At 42.1% G+C, this 17,968-nt stretch overlaps 2 protein-coding genes across 5 annotated transcripts; one reads left to right on the top strand and one right to left on the bottom strand.

Annotated features, from left to right (window-relative positions):
• Positions 1 to 88: 88 nt before the first annotated feature.
• On the top strand, positions 89 to 1,068 carry ost4 (oligosaccharyltransferase complex subunit 4 (non-catalytic)). Of its 2 annotated transcripts, XR_011603356.1 has the most exons (3): positions 89 to 191; positions 600 to 737; positions 897 to 1,068. XR_011603356.1 is itself a non-coding variant. In XM_070987754.1 (2 exons), exon 1 carries the CDS (start codon positions 601 to 603, stop codon positions 712 to 714), a length of 114 nt encoding a protein of 37 aa, XP_070843855.1. In that variant the 3' UTR covers positions 715 to 737; positions 897 to 1,068. The 2 variants fall into 2 exon arrangements, 1 of the variants encoding a protein (XP_070843855.1); XM_070987754.1 differs by lacking the exon at positions 89 to 191 and having other exon boundaries at positions 601 to 737.
• A 63-nt stretch (positions 1,069 to 1,131) lies between these two features.
• agbl5 (AGBL carboxypeptidase 5) lies at positions 1,132 to 14,496 on the bottom strand. 3 transcript variants are annotated; one of them, XM_070987483.1, is made up of 17 exons: positions 14,413 to 14,496; positions 12,811 to 13,097; positions 12,555 to 12,726; positions 12,254 to 12,417; positions 11,915 to 12,092; positions 11,389 to 11,567; positions 9,728 to 10,259; positions 9,347 to 9,516; positions 8,849 to 8,984; positions 8,403 to 8,620; positions 8,097 to 8,299; positions 7,250 to 7,426; positions 3,890 to 4,032; positions 3,701 to 3,753; positions 3,262 to 3,455; positions 2,867 to 3,000; positions 1,132 to 2,744 (listed from the first exon to the last, which is right to left on the bottom strand). In XM_070987483.1, exons 2-17 carry the CDS (start codon positions 13,023 to 13,025, stop codon positions 2,667 to 2,669), a joined length of 2,946 nt encoding a protein of 981 aa, XP_070843584.1. In that variant the 5' UTR covers positions 13,026 to 13,097; positions 14,413 to 14,496; the 3' UTR covers positions 1,132 to 2,666. The 3 variants fall into 3 exon arrangements, with proteins under 3 accessions (XP_070843584.1, XP_070843585.1, XP_070843586.1); XM_070987484.1 differs by having other exon boundaries at positions 2,867 to 3,007; positions 3,269 to 3,455; XM_070987485.1 differs by lacking the exon at positions 7,250 to 7,426 and having other exon boundaries at positions 2,867 to 3,007; positions 3,269 to 3,455.
• Between the last annotated feature and the right edge of the window lie 3,472 nt (positions 14,497 to 17,968).

Raw genomic sequence — 17,968 nt, 5'->3', positions numbered from 1 at the left:
TGTATAGCATCTGGACTTTATGTATGTTAATTGATCATTAAGGTCCGCCCTATTAAGTCGATTTCTGTAGCTGTCTTAAACGTGACGTGGCTTTCCCCTCCAACCGGAAGAGAGAGACAGATGAGCTTGTTTGCTGCTGAGCGGCTGAAACATCACTCGGAACGAGAGAAATAAACAATTTAAGGGATAATGTAAGTAACAACATCAGCTACACTACATTGCAATATGTTTCAATTTGCAATTTTATTGTAGCTTTATGTGGAGCTCTCCGTGTGTTGGTTGATTTAGCCAGTATTTGTTGTACTAGTTAGCTACCTAGCTAGGCTAACGTTACACTGATTTATGTTCCAGTCCCAAAATGTACCATAGTTTACAGAGCGATTTAACGTTACAATCAAAGGTTTTAATCCTGAACATTATGCCTACTACCATTGTGAATAGTACTCAAGTGGATGGCGTAATGTAAACAAGTGGTGGAAAGGCTAAATGCTAAATCATGCTAAAACACACGTATGATCTTTAGCTGTAACTGAGGCGCAACATGCTCTGATTTGAAGACTAAGCAGCTTTCTTCCACCAACATGTCTCTGTCGTTGCAGAATGGTGACGGACGTGCAGCTGGCCATATTTGCCAACATGCTTGGCGTGTCATTGTTCCTGCTCGTTGTGTTATATCACTATGTTGCTGTCAATAATCCCAAGAAGCAGGAGTAGAGTCTGCCAGTGTGATTGGAGAGGTGAGTGCAGTTGTGTTTGTCCAAAATATAGTTTTGTGGTAGCCACTGCAGTCATGTTGAGTTGACGTTTGATCCCTGAGCATCAGTAAAGTAACCTTTGTTTTTTCTTTCAAAAGCTTAACACATGTGAAGCTGCTTAAAGTCTTTTTCTTCCCACAGGTGATATGGGACCCCCACCACCATGGAAACAACATTCCCCTCTTCCAGGCCTCTTTCCAAGAAATGAATTTCTTTGTATGCTTGCACAGTAGTGTTTTTTTTTTCTAATAAAAATATGTGAAAAACATTTGCATTAACGTTTCAATAAATTCCTCAAGTTGTTCTGTGTGCATGCATTAGATTCTGTGTGCATGGAGATGTGATGTCGCTAAAAGCAACAAACATGGGAGTTTTTCCTCAAGTTCATTTATTTACACTTGAAGTCTGTTACAACACAGTATTATACCAGTCACAGTATAGTTTGGTAAAAGTTAGTCACTGGGTTAAAGATATGCTTATTACAACTCCTGTAACCGTTCACCTTACACAAAATAGTTATACGAATATATATTTATATGTATTAATGAAAGGATATGTTCCCATATTGATGTGATGTGGAGCAAAATGCCCTAAAGGAATGTGACAGGGAAATTATGTTCAACACAGACCTAAAAGTATTTACCCTCCCTTTGGACCTTATCACTAGAGTTTTGACATTCCTAAATTTTGAACAAAGTAAAAGAATCTCTTAGATTCACTATGATATGAATTTCAGGCCATCGGTCTGACCTTGGCCACTGCCCTGTGTAATACATCTTCCACCTCATAGTTCCGTGGTAGCCTACAGCTGATTCTTCCTCCAGGACTTCACTGTATTTTGCTGCATTAATTTGACCCTGACAAGCCATTCCAGACATGCTGCTGCTGCCAGTCTTAATGGGATCTGCTTTCCTCTTTATCTTCTCACATTGACAATCAGATTTCCAGAGGCCAGTCAGCTGTAGGCTCCAAGATACATTCAGAACCTTGGAATATTTATGTTATGTCACTCTAACTGGTACTTTTCAGTAACCTCGTTGTTGTCTTTTCTAACTAGTAGTTGTATTTCCCCTAAAATCACTTGCAACACACGACTCACAATTCCATAAAGAATTGTCTGCACCAGTTATAATTTAGGTGTTATAACTGAACAACATGATTGAGTACTTGTGCAGTTAATTATAGTTTCATATTTGCACTTAACTGTGCTAATATCTGATCTTACATTTTAGTTGATGAGTGTCAAAAAACTGAAAAAAATCCAATGGGGGGGGGTAAATACTGTTCATGGGCACTATGTGCAAAGCCCAAAGAACATCTGGAATAATTACATTAAAGACACACTTCACTCACAAGTTTATCTCTAAACTCACAATGGAAATCAGGAGGTTATAAAGGTGCTGCCGTGCTCATTCATCTGTGAAAATCAACCGTTTGGCTGACTGAATACTTATCAGTGCATAACAGTGTTGGTCCGAGGGGACAGCAGGAAGAAAGGACTAAGATTACAAAAACAGATATGTGAGGTACAGTAATGGTAACCGAAATGTCAACAAATAGTTCAAGTTTATGGATTCTAATTCAGTTGGAAAGTCTGTATGTCCCCCTTAGCTCAGCCACTGCTGTGCAAGGCACTTACACCCCAACCAAGCTGCTCAGTGGCTATACTGGACAGCTCCTAGGTCTGACATGTTGAACAGCATTGGTAGAAAACACCATGCATCCTCTGGACAATCTAGATATGTTTAAAAAGTTGCATTGTACATGAAGATAGCCCAAGTAATCCTCCTGCGATGACAATGTCCCCTCCTGGCTCCTAATTTTAAATGTTCTCAGTCACATTATGGTCACTTACACTTAGATCAAGCAAATACAGACATTTACACAAGGGCCTCCTCTTCTGTGCAGTTCCTAGGCTTCTCCACACAGGGTCACTGTCTCACACATGTTCACAGTCTCAGGCAGAGGCATCGCCAGAGTCTCCTCAACCTTCAAGGACGACATCAGATAGCCTGGTCAAGTTTCACAAATTTGATTCATTCATGTCCATTTTCTCTCTCAGTGTACATTAATGCTACTTGGCACACCGTGTGTATCTGTGTGTGCTTCACCTGTTGCAGGGTTTCATCTGTTTCTGCTGTGGTTTCTATTATAGTATTTCCTTTGTAGTGGAGGCTCCTGTCTGTGCTCTTCTTCATCAGCGCTTTAGAGGCCAACTGAATGGCCCCCTCTCTCCCCGATACACCTGTAGAGTGAAGTAAAAGGAATGTTAACTGACCATATGTGCAGTTTGCACACTGGAAAGAGGAAAAATGTCATGCAGCAAAAATATGGAACAAAGGGAAATATATTCTGTAATGCTTTTACGCTTGTATGGGAAAACATATTGAAGCCAATCCACTTAAAGAAGACTAAAAGCCGCCAGCCATGCCAGCAGTGCTGTGAGGCACAGTGGCGCTTTGAGCTAAATGCTAGCATCAGCATGTGTATGCGTATGTCTACATGCCTGACAGGGACAGGTGTCGACGGAGGCCAGGTCTAAGCAGCTTCCAGACCTTCATGGTGGCTGACTCGTCCTTATCTCCAGAAGACAACGGGCTTGTGCTGGTAGGGGATGTTTTACTGTCGTGTGTGGGAGGGGTTTCAGTTGACCCCACCCGTCGAATGGGGATGCGGCTCATATGAGGTTGCAGCTCACACCTGGGCAGGCAACAGAGAGGTTAATATTTATCACCACTCATCGGTAAAGCATAGCAGGGATGAGGCTGATGTCTGTAACAATATTTAATGGTGACAATGCAGATGTGGAACCTTTTTATCGTAACTTTATTCATTACTGAGGGCTGTTTTCTATATGGGTTTCATTCCATTTGTGAATTCCAACCCTTGTTTGACTTATTTTGCTTCAAAAGTGCTCCGAGACACTAAGACAAGACTGGACTCACTTGCTAAATTTGATGGAGGAAAGGATGTGTTCAGGCCCCAAGTCTTTAGCAGCCTGTGACAAATAGAGACATTAAAGCGATACTTCAAAAACCATGTGTATATATATTGTATATATGACGTACAGTACTGTAGAAATACTACAAGAATTGAGAAGAATTTGCTGAGTGAACTGGCAAGAGTCAGCTAACCTCTGTGAGGGCCTCTGTGGAATGATGAGTGATTGTAAGAGTTCGGGATCCTCTCCCCACACGCCCGGGACGCATGGGGAAAGGCATTCTGGAGCAAGTCGCTGAACTGGGACCACCAGCCTGAAAGTCTGGGCAGCTGAGGCCTGTTAACCAGATGAAGGGACATGAATACAGGGAACAGAGAGAGGAAACCTACATACACCGTTGGCTGAATGTTTATGTATCAGTGGCCATAGGAGGACATATCAGGCCTGTATTATTCTGGAGTTATGTACCTACAGCAGATCCTTCCCTTTATCTGACATCATTGACCCGTTTGTGACCAACTACAGTTTACATGGAAGCTGAAAAATCATAAACAGACAGAGGCAAGAGAGAGTAGAGGACCCACACACAGCAGTTGCTTCACAAAGGGGTAGTTTTTATTCCAGAGGTTAAACGGAGAGGCGGTAAAAGACAGCAGCACATTCAAGAACAAGATATCGGTAAAGATGTTGCACAGACAAACACTTAACTGTGGTCCGGTATAGAAGGTTAGCACCACATTGAAGGAAATGGCACAATTCTCATAAGGAGTGTAAAGCAGAAAGACCTAATGAGAATGTGACTATGCATACAGTGTGTTTCTGCCTAAAGCTTTTGTCATTCTGGATGAAGATATACAGTATATATAAGCTTTAGGGCTGAAACAACTGGGAAACAAGACATCAAGGTTCACAGTGAGAAAGAATAAAACTACAGTACACTCTCCCCATTTTTCAGGGCACTGATCGTAAGTAAAAGCTCAAAACAGAGGCTACATGGAAATCACTGTCAACTTGCAGAGGTCTGCCAGACACTGGCATCACATTTTTGCTTGATATCTGCTCTAATTAGCTAGCTTTTTCGTTTGTGAAAAGGTCTTAACAAAGGTCCTAAACATACCCCTTTAAATTTATGTTTAAACATTATCTGCAGTTCTATATATATATATTTTGTTTAGCCATAGTGTTTCAGGTCTGTATACTCAAAAAGCCATTGAATTATAAGTAAATTTTCCCCAATTTTTCCCTCTTGGTTGCAAAGTGGGGCAAATTTCTACAAAGTCAGATCACAATATAATCCAACAGGTCTGGTTAAAAAGAAGGAGCAGAGCCTCCAAAAACCTACTGCTTACAACAGACACCAGAGGAAGGCACACCATCACTACAATTTCGCACAGCACTGGAACAGAGCGAGAGCTACAGCAAATCAAGGCAAGATGTTCTGAAGGCTATTTCCATCCAATCGATCAATGATGTGTTTTATCTGCTGCTCATAAAACCCCAGGTCTCACACGCTCTGCCTCTGCATCTTCAGAGCATCTAAACTGGCTGGTCCTAAAACACGGACCATCGTCAAGTACTTAGATGACAGCACACAAAGCTGAATTACAGACGAAATATTAGAATTCCACAACTTATCTATGAAGCTTACATAAACACCAAGACACAAGATATTTCTCATCTCTGCTGCTAACCACAAAATATATTGACTTTGACTGTCAACAGCCTACTACATACCTGCCAAGTTTCATTTACACGAGGAAACACACAAATACATCATGATCAATATTTTCTTCACCAGTTTGATGAAACATGTCAAAAAATTACAAAACAAAAACTCTACACTTCATTTACACCAAAATCAGTACTGGAATCTTGTTATAAAATTAGAAACACTTGCCAACTTTGACTTAGTCAAACTGCTTCGAACACAGAACAAAGTGTTTTTATATGATATTGCTTGTTAGCAAACAGCTCCTTGAAGCCTCCATAACTCTTTTGATGCCACAGAAACTCTTAAGGTTTCACCATTCACAAGGATTTAATCCAGTGATGGTCCACATGAGGTCTCTGGCAGTAGGCTATACTGTGAACATCATAATGTCAAGACCAGGACTGGACTGACAGTGGAATGATACAGGTTTTTTTAATCATTACAGAAATGAATCAAAAACTAAACCACAGTCCTTTTAAATGACATTTTCAGACACTAGAAATTAAATATAGTCCACAGAATGCTCAGTCTACTGACTACAAAGAGGACTTTAAGTGGATGGTGTGATCAGGTGGTTTTACATAATTATTACAGAGCTTAATTACACTGAAAACAAAGAAAAGATCAGAAGGTGCTTAAAAAGATTTTACAAAAACAGAAGCCACACTACATTCAATCTAATTCTGCAAACTTAATTTCTCAAAAATTAAATAAAACCAACGAATAATTCAAAAAATGAAAGTGCAACATGGCAAAAGCAAAAGTATGTCATTTGTACTACAGCTGATGATGAAGAGCTCCCACTAACAGAAGAAGAAGAAGAAGAAGAAGAAGAAGAAGAAGAAGAAGGTAGCCCTGGCTATTTCAAACACCAGTACAGTTAAGTGGTAATTCATCTCAGCTTATTACTTGTATACAGACAGATTCAGTGTAATGTGATCCATTCGTATAATATTTCATATATTAATGTATTTTCCAAGTATCTATTGTATATTATGCAAGTCCTAGGGAACAATGGAGATTATGTAGCCAAGCATGTTAAATATGTTGGATCCCTAATTATTGATAATTTGTCAATCTCAGAGTGAAACGTTGTGCAGGATCAATTAAGGGAACTTTGGATACTGATACCATTTTACACCTTAACAACGCAATAGCTGTTTCCTTTTGGCTCGTGGCCCACCATTAAGATTCACTTTGCTGTGTTCAATGAAGAACGCCCACAAGAACTACATGAGCAATGCTTGATTCAAGGCTGGTAATAAAATGAAAAACATCTTTCAACACACTTAAGTCATATTTGAGATCTGAGGAATCCTTACACTCTCAAGTGTATGGTTCATCCCAAGTCTAATACTGTAGATACATGTAATTACACAGATTTGTGCTGAAGGAAAAACAATATTTGAACTAGCACCAATAATGTTTCAGACACACACACACACACACACACACACACACACACACACACACACACACACACACACACACACACACACACACACACACACACGATCAAACTGTGATTAGCACTTGTTTTGACCTACATGGAGTGCCAAGCAGGTGCAGGTTTCTGTGAGGACAGTCTCTTGATATAACTTAAAACGCTGCTTGTCTGGTACTCCAAGCAACTTCTACTCACTCAGTTCCACCCCCACACACCTAAACCCAAGCTCTCACAGACTTAGATTTAGTCCTTGCTGGACCCAGTTGAAGCGTTGGTGGCCGGCGGCAGGCCCTGAAGGAGCAGGGGGCTCAGTTTGGAGAGAAGCCCGGGGCGGGGCAGAGCCTGCAGGGAGGGGAGCAAGGTGGAGAGGCTGGGGGACTGGAGGGAGTACAGACCTGTCATACTGACGGAAGCCGGGAGGGGACAGGAGCCCACTGCGCACACTGAGGAAGACGAGGAGGAGGAGGAGGAAGGGGGGGAGAGTGGGGGGCGGGAGGGTGTGTGGCTGTTGCTGGGAGACCGTAGGATGGAGCGGTGGTGGGGGGGGCGTCTCTTCTCCTGAGGCTTAGGGTCTACAGAGAAGGAGACACAAGGATACACACACACCAACTCAAAGACATGCAGGGATTGTGTGGACACACAAACACAAAGGGGCCACCAGCTGAAGCTGTCCTTCACAAGAGCCGCATACTGTGAGAACGATGTTCAGATGCTCTGAGCAAGAAAACTGATGAGGTGTGATGAGAATTATGTGAGTGCGTTTCTACCCAAAATAATCAATTTGGCCTCTGTGCCTTAAACAGGGCTCATGTGGATTCATCTTCAGCCTGGGTTAAAACCGATCTTGAGAGGTGACAAAATGCATGCACAGACTGTAGCAGCAGGAGGGGTCATGCTAAGGACATGCTAAGGTCATGCAGGGGTCATGCTGACGTTCCAGACATCCATGACGTGGAGCCATTTGTTCATGTCTCAAATATCAAGCTAACCCCAAACCAGGGACCCATTTTACATCACAATAAACCTGAAGCCAGCTGTCACACAGACACATCAACCACCCATCAGCCTTTCTTCACAACATCAACGGCAGAAAGAGAGGATGGCAGCAAGAAAGAGAGACACTAGCCCACAGAATGTGCGATATTTAGAGAGAAGTGGAGAACAGAGAAGAGGTAGACCCAGGGAGAGGTGACAGAAAGTATCAGCCAGCAACACGAGTAGAAGGTTGAGAGATCAGCTTACCCCTGACTGGCCCGAGTGTCTTGTTGCCTCCGCATCCACTGGCATGTGTGCTGTTGTGCTGTGTGTGAGTTCGGGGTGGGGGGCAGCCAAAAGTAAAGCTTGGGGAGCTGTGCATCTTCGGGGAGGGTGTCTGGCTACTGCTGCTGTGGCTGTTGCAGCGCACACGACTGAGGGTGTTCTCCGAAGCTGAGCCGGACAGGCAGCTGCTCGGGAAATCAAGACAAACGCAGAAACGCATGATGCAAGTGTTACGTGACAAACAAACTAAAATTTTTGGGTTTAAAAAAGAGATGTGTGTAAACTCACTTGTTGAAGCTCTTGGGTGGTGATGCCTTGCTGCCATTGAGGTGTATTCTCGGTGGAGGATGAGCATGGATGTGTGCGTTCAGGCCTTTGGTGTTGCGGACATGCTTGAGGATCCAAGCTCGAAGGTTCGTCAGGCAGCTGTGCTCAGACAGCACAAGCCGCGGCCAGGGGTTGCACTCGGCCATATCCAAGGCTGAGACAGCCACGGCACGTCCCACCTGACACACATCAATTGGTTTACTTCAGTGCAAGTGCCTTGTCTTTGAAGGTGAATTTGGTTTGAAGACATTAACATTGCAGCACTAGCATGGAAACACCAGCTGATAACAGAGAGCCAAGAGCTTAGAATGTAACAAAAATGGCTCATCCACATAGACCAAAAACCAAGAAAGACGCTCCTGTGAGTGAGGAGGAACATTTGTGCAAAAAACACTCGTTTTTCCTACCTGTTCAAAAATTTCTGGAGTGTATTTTGGAGGGAATGATGGAGGTGGAGGTGGGGTTGCCCGTCCATTGTCATGGCAAGCAGGTGGGATGGTGTTCATGGTTTTCCCCGTATTGTAGTTGCATTCCAAAGTGTAGCTGGTGGGAACCGATAACAGGAGGATGTTAAAAACTAGACATTTACAGCTTGAAAAAAAAAGAAAAAGAAAATATGAGTTGACATCAGGTCATTTATATTCAATGTAATGGCCGAGGACTTAAAATCATTAAAGAACGACTACATGTTGATGGTTGATTTTTGCACTTGTGTCCATGTAAACTGTGTTTTGGCAAAGTTAAACATAAGAAAAAACCTGATCAACACTGGAAAAAACTAATTTCCTGTGGTTCCAGGAAAGCTTTACACTCTCCACAACAAAAACAGTGTTCCAAATAGATGAAGAAGTTGCCTTGAGCTGACTAAACTGAACATCAACTGTTGAAGTTTTGTGAAATCCGACCTGTGCAGCAGCCCGATGGCCTTGTGAATGGCCACCCGCCCGCTGCCTTCTTTAGACTGTCCGTCTCTCTTGTCACGTGCGTACATGTTTTTCTCCGAGAAGTTGCAGCCCAGGAAATCAAAGTGGGCAGAGTTCACAGCGATCAGCCTCGGATACAGCATGTTCTCTACCTGCAGACAGAGAATATGACAGATGTATATAACAACAAGTATTAATGCCTTGTTTGCTGCGGCTGCTGCATGGGGATAAACAAACATGTCAAGGATGCAATTCAAAACAACTTAATTACTGTAACTGAAATGAGAGAAACTAATTGCTGAAGAACTATGATGAATGTCATTTGACAACTTTCAAAAATACAAAGAATGTAATGACTTCCACCTGCTGGCTCTCGTCAGGAAGGTTATTTCCATACATGAAGCATCCCCGCTTAGAAGCATGGCCATGCAAGTCCACATAGTATGCCACACCTCCCTCCTGGGGTGGAATGGATTCCTGTTCCTCCACCTGTGGTACTGTTACCTCTACGGTAACAGGAGCTACAGTCTCTGAGGAGCTTGACGAGCTGTTCTGGTCCCCTTTCCCCATCTCTGTGCTGACCCAGGCGTTTTCCTCCGTCACCATGGGAACCTCTGACAGCGAGGGGTTTGCGTCCTTCTCTGTGTTGCGTTGGTTTAAGCTTACTTCCAGGGCAGTGAAGGGGGGAGGCTGATGCTGAGTGGTGGTATTAACATTAAGGGGAGTGGTGTGTGTGTGTGAGGAGCTGTTAGAGCGAGCACTGGACTGAGGACTGTGCAGGCGGTTGTGTGTGTGGTGGTAGAGCAACAGTGTTTTGGCTGCATAGATGGAAGGGTGCAGCTCAGGACTGGGGTTCAGGTACTGTCTGTTCAGGTTCACACCCCTGGAATCAGTCCTGCAAAAAAGAAACAGGCTAATATTACCTTGAAAACAGCCTTTTAACATTGTGGACAAAACACAGACAGACTGATGAAATTGTGCCACTGTTCCTGATACGCCTAATACATCATTGTCTGGATGAACCTGTGACTCAGGTTTAACCTGAATCTGCTGAAATGGTCAACATATGACATCCGACCTATCTCTCCTAACCTCCAACTGGCCAGCAGGGTGTTTACATGCACTTGAGTTACTTGGTTACAGTCGGCTCTCTGTGGTAACCTGGTTTCTTAGATGCCATGCATATGAGAACACCAGTTTCCACAGTTGGAGTGGGGGCTTCGAGAAACCTGATTTCTCCAGCTTGTTTCTCCGTGAAAAAGGTGATATCCCAGCTGTGTATACAGGTAGCAGGTTTCTAATCAGCTTTTAACATATAAACATGACACAGACTTCAGATAGGGAAAACATCACTGAGACAGCAGAGCGGCAGGATGAAAGGAGAGTCAACAATTAGCAATAGATCCTCATACTCAAAATAATTACATCCAAAGTCATCTAAGTAAGTCATTTTCCACCACTGAACATTTGAATGTTTGTAAAATTCATGAACATTTGTGTGCTCGCTACAGCATGTCCTCACACACAGACAAAATCCCTCCATGTAACTGTGTGCATGAAATGAAAGTAATGCTTCCAAAATAAGACTGGGTGTAGGGGGTCTAATTATAACAGCAAGGGCGCATGTAATCTCAAATTTCCTGCACAACCTGAGTGTGTGTGCCTAAAGCTATGAGAAAAAAACAGTCCAGATCAATTCATACAAGCAACTGTTAACTGCTGAAACTGTAACTGAACATGAATGTAGTCCTGCAACACACTGAGCCACATGATGAGATAAAGCAAACTAGCATTGTGACAACAATGGCGTGTCATTGCAGCATGACAATACATGTTGTCTGAGGTCTAATAATAGAACCTTTCAAAGCACATTACCAGAGAAAGAGAAAACTCTTCAGAGACAAATAACACACCAAACACTTAAAAGCAACAACAAGAGCTTATACGATACCAATCACTGAGTCAAAAGATGTTAACAATGTTACTGTAAGGATGTTGCACATGACTGCATGAGCAATTCTTACCTGTAGTGCCCACGAATAACCCCGTCTGGGTTGAGCATGGGAATGAGCTTGAACACGAACATGTTTCGAAGTGCATGAGCACGGGGGTCATCTCTTCTTAGGATAAAGTTAAGGAAACCGTTAAACACAAAGGATGAAGGAGTCTCCCCGGGGTGCACTCGACTGCTGAGGAAAAACACCTGCAGACACACATGGGTCGAGGGTCAGCGTCACGGCTCGGACAATATTCAGTGACTCCACATCAGCTTCGGCCTTAAGCGTTGCCATTAAAAGCCAATAAAGGTGTAATGTTACCGATTCAGATTCAGAAAAACTTTATTGATCCCTGCAGGGAAATTTCTTTGTTGCAGAACAAGTTGCTGAACACACAGTTAGAAAGACAGATAAAATACTTAAAAAGGATTTAAAAAACTACAGTTACATACTGCTATAAAGATGACATAGTTTTATTACAAGTATTAAAGCTCATAATAATCGTAAAAATGTAGCAAATATTATCATATCATTAAGTGAGACTGAGTGGTACCCTTTTTCCAGGGAAGCGGTGTGCTCTTGGAGTGTTGGTGTCAGGAAACAGCTTAGGCAGACGTGGTTCTCTCTCCTCTTGCATCCCGCTGCAGTTGGTCACAGTGAGCAGGTCCACCCTGTTGCCATCTAGAGAGTTGCACAGCAACTCCCTATGGTAGTATACACTGCCCGGCGCACTGACGGTGAGAGAAGAGGAGGATGGAGATTGGTGGGGGAGAAAGTCAGACATTGTACAGATTAGTGGGGCAGAGATAAAAGAAAACAGACAATTACAGGAATTTCACTATCAAAAAAGCTTCAAACAACATTTTTTATGTGTATATGTGTTTTGTTTTACCTGCTTGGACTGAGCTGAGCATTGGGGTAGCTCTTGTCAAACTGCTGCAGCATCTCCTGGCACTCATTGTAAGAGAACGGGTAGCAGAAGGAGAAGTACGTGGTCGCCCCTCGCACTTCCAACAGTCGGTGGGTGAACGAGAGGATGAATTGGTTGTCAACAATCTGGAAAGTGACAGAGGAAAGACGTATTATTAGAAAGACAATAATAGCTGTCAGGAAGGCAGACTGACAGCGCTTTGCCTCACTGGCTACTGATGCCCACACACGCTGCCTGACAGCCTCAGAGTATGTGTATGTACCTCAGATGTGGGTCTGTCCCGGACCCTTTCCCACCGGTTCTTGCCAGGTAAAGTGCGTACGAGAGGAGCCATGCCCTGGCTGTAAAGCTTCCTCTGGTTGTTCATGTTCATCACATTGATCTTCAGTATCTTCCCAGGAGCTGCACCCCGTACACTGAAGTAAAACCATGATCTGAAACACAAGCATATGATTTTGGATGCCATAAGTAACATTAGCAACATAAAATACTTGCTACAAAAGCAGAAGTTTTCTTACCTGTTTCCATTCTCATGCTCTGTGCCGCCACAGTCTGGCTGCGTCCACACATTGAACTCATAGTCGGGGCTAAGGTTTGACCCTGAAGGGCCACTGCCGCTGGGAGCTGTATCAGTAGGAGGGCTCGAGCTGCCCTTCTCCACCTTCTCCACGCGTGCCAGGTTCCCTGAGTCAAACTTGGAGCTGAACACAATATTACCAAAGCGAGCCTCCATGGTTCTGAACTCTGGCCTCTTCTCCCCTCAGGTTCCTTGTGAAGTGCCAGTCCAAGGTCTGACACAAGCAGCCTGTTAGGAATTCAGACAAATTACACTGAGAAAAAAAATACAAAGGAGGAAAAAGGTGTGCTTTTGGTGAAACATCAAGTTAAATAAACTAAACAAGGAGTGATATGTGGGTCCAACAAACCCAAACAGCCCCCCAGTTTTACCTGGTTTTAGTCATGTAATGCATAGTGGCACTGAACTGGTTCTGCTGGATCTATCTCAGCAGTGATCTCAGTACTAATGATGCCCTACATAAAAAAATAGCCATCCTGCTTGCCTAAGTGCTCTCCAAATGCAAGTCATCATTCAATCAGTCACTGACACTCTAACAGCATGCACTTTACTGGATGCCACACAGAGGATATTAAATGATTAGTCTTACAGCAAATATCATTAAAGGGACTGTGAGAAGTAAAAAGTCAAATTTCATGTCAACACTGGTTTTCATCAGCCAGTTCTTAATATTTGAAATTTGAGTTTGAATGAATATTTTCAATGTGGGAGCAATATCTTTGTTTTGAATATCCAAAAAAGACTTGCGTTTAGTATCACTTAACATTAGGTGGGGAATCAAATACAGCTTTTATTTAAATTATGACGTACTTATAACAATGATTGATTGATTGATTGATTGATTGATTGATTGATTGATTGATTGATTGATTGACTGATTGATTGGTAACTTCAGTCTTCCTAGTCAAGATGTGGTTAGAGATCTCTTTTATATTAAGCTATTGACTTGCTGTGATGCAAGTAAACACTTAACAGCGACAACTTGAGGCCATTAAAGAAAGTACAACTATGGCCAAACTATACAATATTTTCTAGTTTTAACCCAATGTTTGCTAGTTTCATGCATTCATTGTACGAATGATAAAAACAAACTGCTGCACAGTTGCTTGCTCGTCATTATGACATGACTGCACTGCTATCCTGCGAGTTAAAACAATGGCTGCTATTTGATGTCCTTTCCAGAGCAATAACAACACCAGCTGACCGACATCTAGCACAGAGTAAGGGGGAGGGAAGTAACGGCTGAAAGCGTTACAGTCGGTTCACAAGATGCTTTCGTTCACAACTATTTAAATGACACAAGCTAGCTAATGTTTACAGCCATGTTAATCTTACTGGTCAATGTCAAGCCGTTAATGTTACACACGGCTAACAACGCTAGCATACGTTTCTAAGCTACTGAGGCTAACTTAGCTACCAGACTAGCAGTCGGTGGTCGAAAACGGCAGTCTTTTAGCCCATACGCGTTTTCTCGTCGTCACATTATCGGTACATTTTAGCTGCGAGTATGCTTTAACACGAGACAATGAGTTTTCGGTCTTACTAGGCTATTTTCGATCGATGTCCATTTTTGTTTTCATCGTCCTTCTCAACCCTCAATTCATTTCTCTGGGTGCTGCGTTCAAGTTCTTCTGTAAAAATGATACGTGCCTGGAAATTTCGTTGTCGCTTAGCGTTTACAGCAACAAGTAGCGGGGTGATTGTAGATATCCACCTGCTCAAACCTGAGGGTTGCAGTCGTAACAGAAGCTGCACAACAATTTCGATGTTGGCAGTGAAATATAACACACACACACACACACACACACACACACACACACACACACACACACACACACACACACACACACACACACACACACACACAATTTTACACTGATCAAGTGATGTTGTGACACTATTCGGACTCAAAATAAAACCATTCTTGCAGAAAACAAATGCACGAGAGCAAAGAGAACACCAAACTGTAAAAACGCAAATAAAGCAATGAAACTAAGCAAAAATCTCAACAACAATGTAGAATGCACATTTTTCTGATCCAGGAGTCAGGACGTTTGAGGAAATACCTGAGGACGAGTTTGACAGAAAAGTCAGATCTGGACAGCATTCCTGTACATTGTCCCCTGAGGACTTTGATAAAGAGACTTTAGTAACAGAAACAGACTTAAAGTCATCATTTACTCAAAATCTAAGAGAAACAATTTGTAATAGTTTTGCAGTATGTGTTGTTCATCTTCATATTACAAATGTTTTGAGATTGAATGTATATTGGTACAGCAATAATAACTACAGTATAACTTCTGCTTCAACTTTGATAGAAATGCCTATTTGATTTCCAGTGGTGGAGGAAGTAATCACATTTCCTCAGACTGTGGTAGTAGAGTGTTAGTTAATACAGACATGGTGTGAAATAACATTATTCAGACTGCTGGATGATCCATAACCCTCTTTGTGGCATTTCAAATGAACTAAGGAAGATATGACAGATGCAATGTATGACTGTTTGCTTATAATCATACATGGTGGAAAATGTTAACATAGACATTAATGTATTGATCATAGCATAAGACTCTATGGCCTTACACATACATCAGTGCATGGCAACAAACAAGCTGTAAACACAATACTGACCCATGAACACCTTTAAAGTTGATATGATGAACTTGTTAGCAACTTTTAGACGTCCAGCAGACATGAAGCAACATTGGCATTAACTTAAGTCGTCACTCTGGTCACCTGGCAAATGTAAGTCCATTCACTCTCTTTTTAATGCACTCTTTCCCCTAAGAAAAACATGTGGCTCTTTAGCTGCTGAATGCTCTTTGCTCTACATTTTCTCTTCAGTTGCTAAGCTTGTCTGTCTGTGTGTGCTGGGCTCGTAGCATTGAGTGGGGCTTTCCAACAGCTCCATGCTTCTGCCCAAAACAGCGCTTCAGGGAGACTGAACCATCTTTTTATCCCGTCATCTCAAACTCACAAGTGAGGTGTCACATGATCTCAGGGAAATAAATTAGTTTTTCTTGAGACAACAGCTTAATTATCACGAGACAACGAGACATTGTTTTCCTGTAATTAGAAGTCTAATTCCAAGCAATTGCATTTTCTAATTTCTAGAAATCATAATCACAGCAATGATTTTAGCTTTAGTTTTGTTTCTGTGATTTCTTCATAGAGCAAGGGGCTCACCTGCCTATTGTACATTTCTGACAGACTCATGAAACCAAAGACCGCCTTAATGCTAATGCATTAGTTAATACAGGGTTGCTAATGAATGGCCTTGACGTAACATCTTGTGCATATTCCATAATAAGAGATTTGGTTCACACTTATTTGTGTTTGCTACTCAGATGATGGTGAGACATCAACTTAGAAAAGAAGAGACATTTGAAACCTCTGATCACTTAAAAACCACGTGTGCAGCGGCAAGTTCAGATTAAACTTTAAACCATCTGGCACTACAATGTAACACAGTCAGATCTCTTTTTGGTTTAAAGAAAGTTCAACATTACACTCTTAAATATGAAGAACTGAAGCCAAAACAAATGGACTGCTCTTTTATTATTAACATCTTTTACAAAAAGTGCAAGAGGATGCAAGTCAACTCATATTTACATCTTTTCCTTCTCACCAAGGTGTCTTAATATGGCATTGTAGTTTTTGTCATGACTAATGCACTAACAAGCACATTTCCCTTTTCAGTCCAATTAAGAACCAAGCACCACCATTCCCAGACATCCCAGCATGGTATGGGATCACTGGTCCTACTGGCGAGGATCTACCTGAAGAGGCTGACCTGATCCAGAGCAGAAAACTGATCGAATGTCTGAAGTCATATGGTGTATTTGAGGATGACTGTGAGCTGCTTCGCCGTTATGACACATCTTTTTCTTACAAAAAAAAACTTTGATTTAATGTGTTTTTGTGATTCTGTGTCTTGGATGTTATTGTCACTGTTGACACCTCTTACCTGTGTTGGTTATAACTGCAAAAAGAGGCATCAGTCAAACAACATCCTCAGTGAATAAAGATAATGTAAGTATTAGCCCACAGGTGATAAGGACCATAGCATGCTAGCCATATTAGAGCCTCATTATATATCAAACTATATTCATTATACAAGTCAAAGGACATTTTCTCTCCATTGCAAGTGACTGACCATATTGTTGTCTTTAGGCCATTAAAGAGACGTCTGTCCCAGTCATCAAACTGTTCTTTGATGGGATTGAGGAGAAAATCAGTTCAGCTGTCTGCCATCTGCCTCAGTTTAAGTTTTGTTTGTATGTGTCTTAATCCTGGTTTTTGTGCTCCTGTTATTTTCTCGGTTGACTCTGTCTTTGCCCGAGTGGCACTGAGGAACATTCCTAACAATCTGGATCTTCTCAATGACAACTCGTTGAAGAATGTAGATAAACGCTGCATCAGGAGTCTCAGTGGTAAGCGTCAGATTAAAGAACACAGCTGCTCGTAAATCCTGCAGTATTAGGACCCGACAGCTGTACACTGTGTGCTACATTTTGTTAAAAATCACACAACACAGTACTTTTAATAGATGGAAATTACAGTTAAGTGAACGCTACAACTCTCACTTCTGTCTCAGTTTAGTATTCACTGTGAATACTACCAGAGGTTTCTGAAGAGCCAGTGTGAAGCTCTCTATCAGTCCTCTGTACTCATCTGTATCTGTTTCATCTGTTTCTCCATGGAAATTATTCCCTTGAATCATACATGTCAATTGTGACAACATCCATTTTTGCCAGAAAATACTCTTTACATGTTGTATCAAAGCATTTAGTGCATTTATTAGATGAGTCTGGACAGACACAGACGTAACCTGCAGCTTGACAAGTTGGAGGAGGCGTGAGGCCGTAATAAAAGTTCTTTTTTCTTCAGCATAGCTCATGTCATGCAGTGTCTCATGTTGCCATGGATATTTTGTCTGTCTTGACTACAAGGCGACCAGAGCCCGTTTGCTAGTTTGCAGAAATAAACAATGCACAGGTTTACTTTGCTGTGCAGCCAGCGTCTGTCTCACAAAGGAGTCTGAAAAGACACTTGTTCAGGTGTCTGTGGAGAGTCATCTCACAGTAAATGTAACTTAC

Source organism: Chaetodon trifascialis, chromosome 19 (genome assembly GCF_039877785.1).
Source record: "Chaetodon trifascialis isolate fChaTrf1 chromosome 19, fChaTrf1.hap1, whole genome shotgun sequence".
Classification (NCBI taxonomy): Eukaryota; Metazoa; Chordata; class Actinopteri; order Chaetodontiformes; family Chaetodontidae; genus Chaetodon; species Chaetodon trifascialis.
The sequence above is the reverse complement of the archived record's forward strand: the minus strand, read 5'-3'. Positions and strand labels throughout refer to the sequence as shown.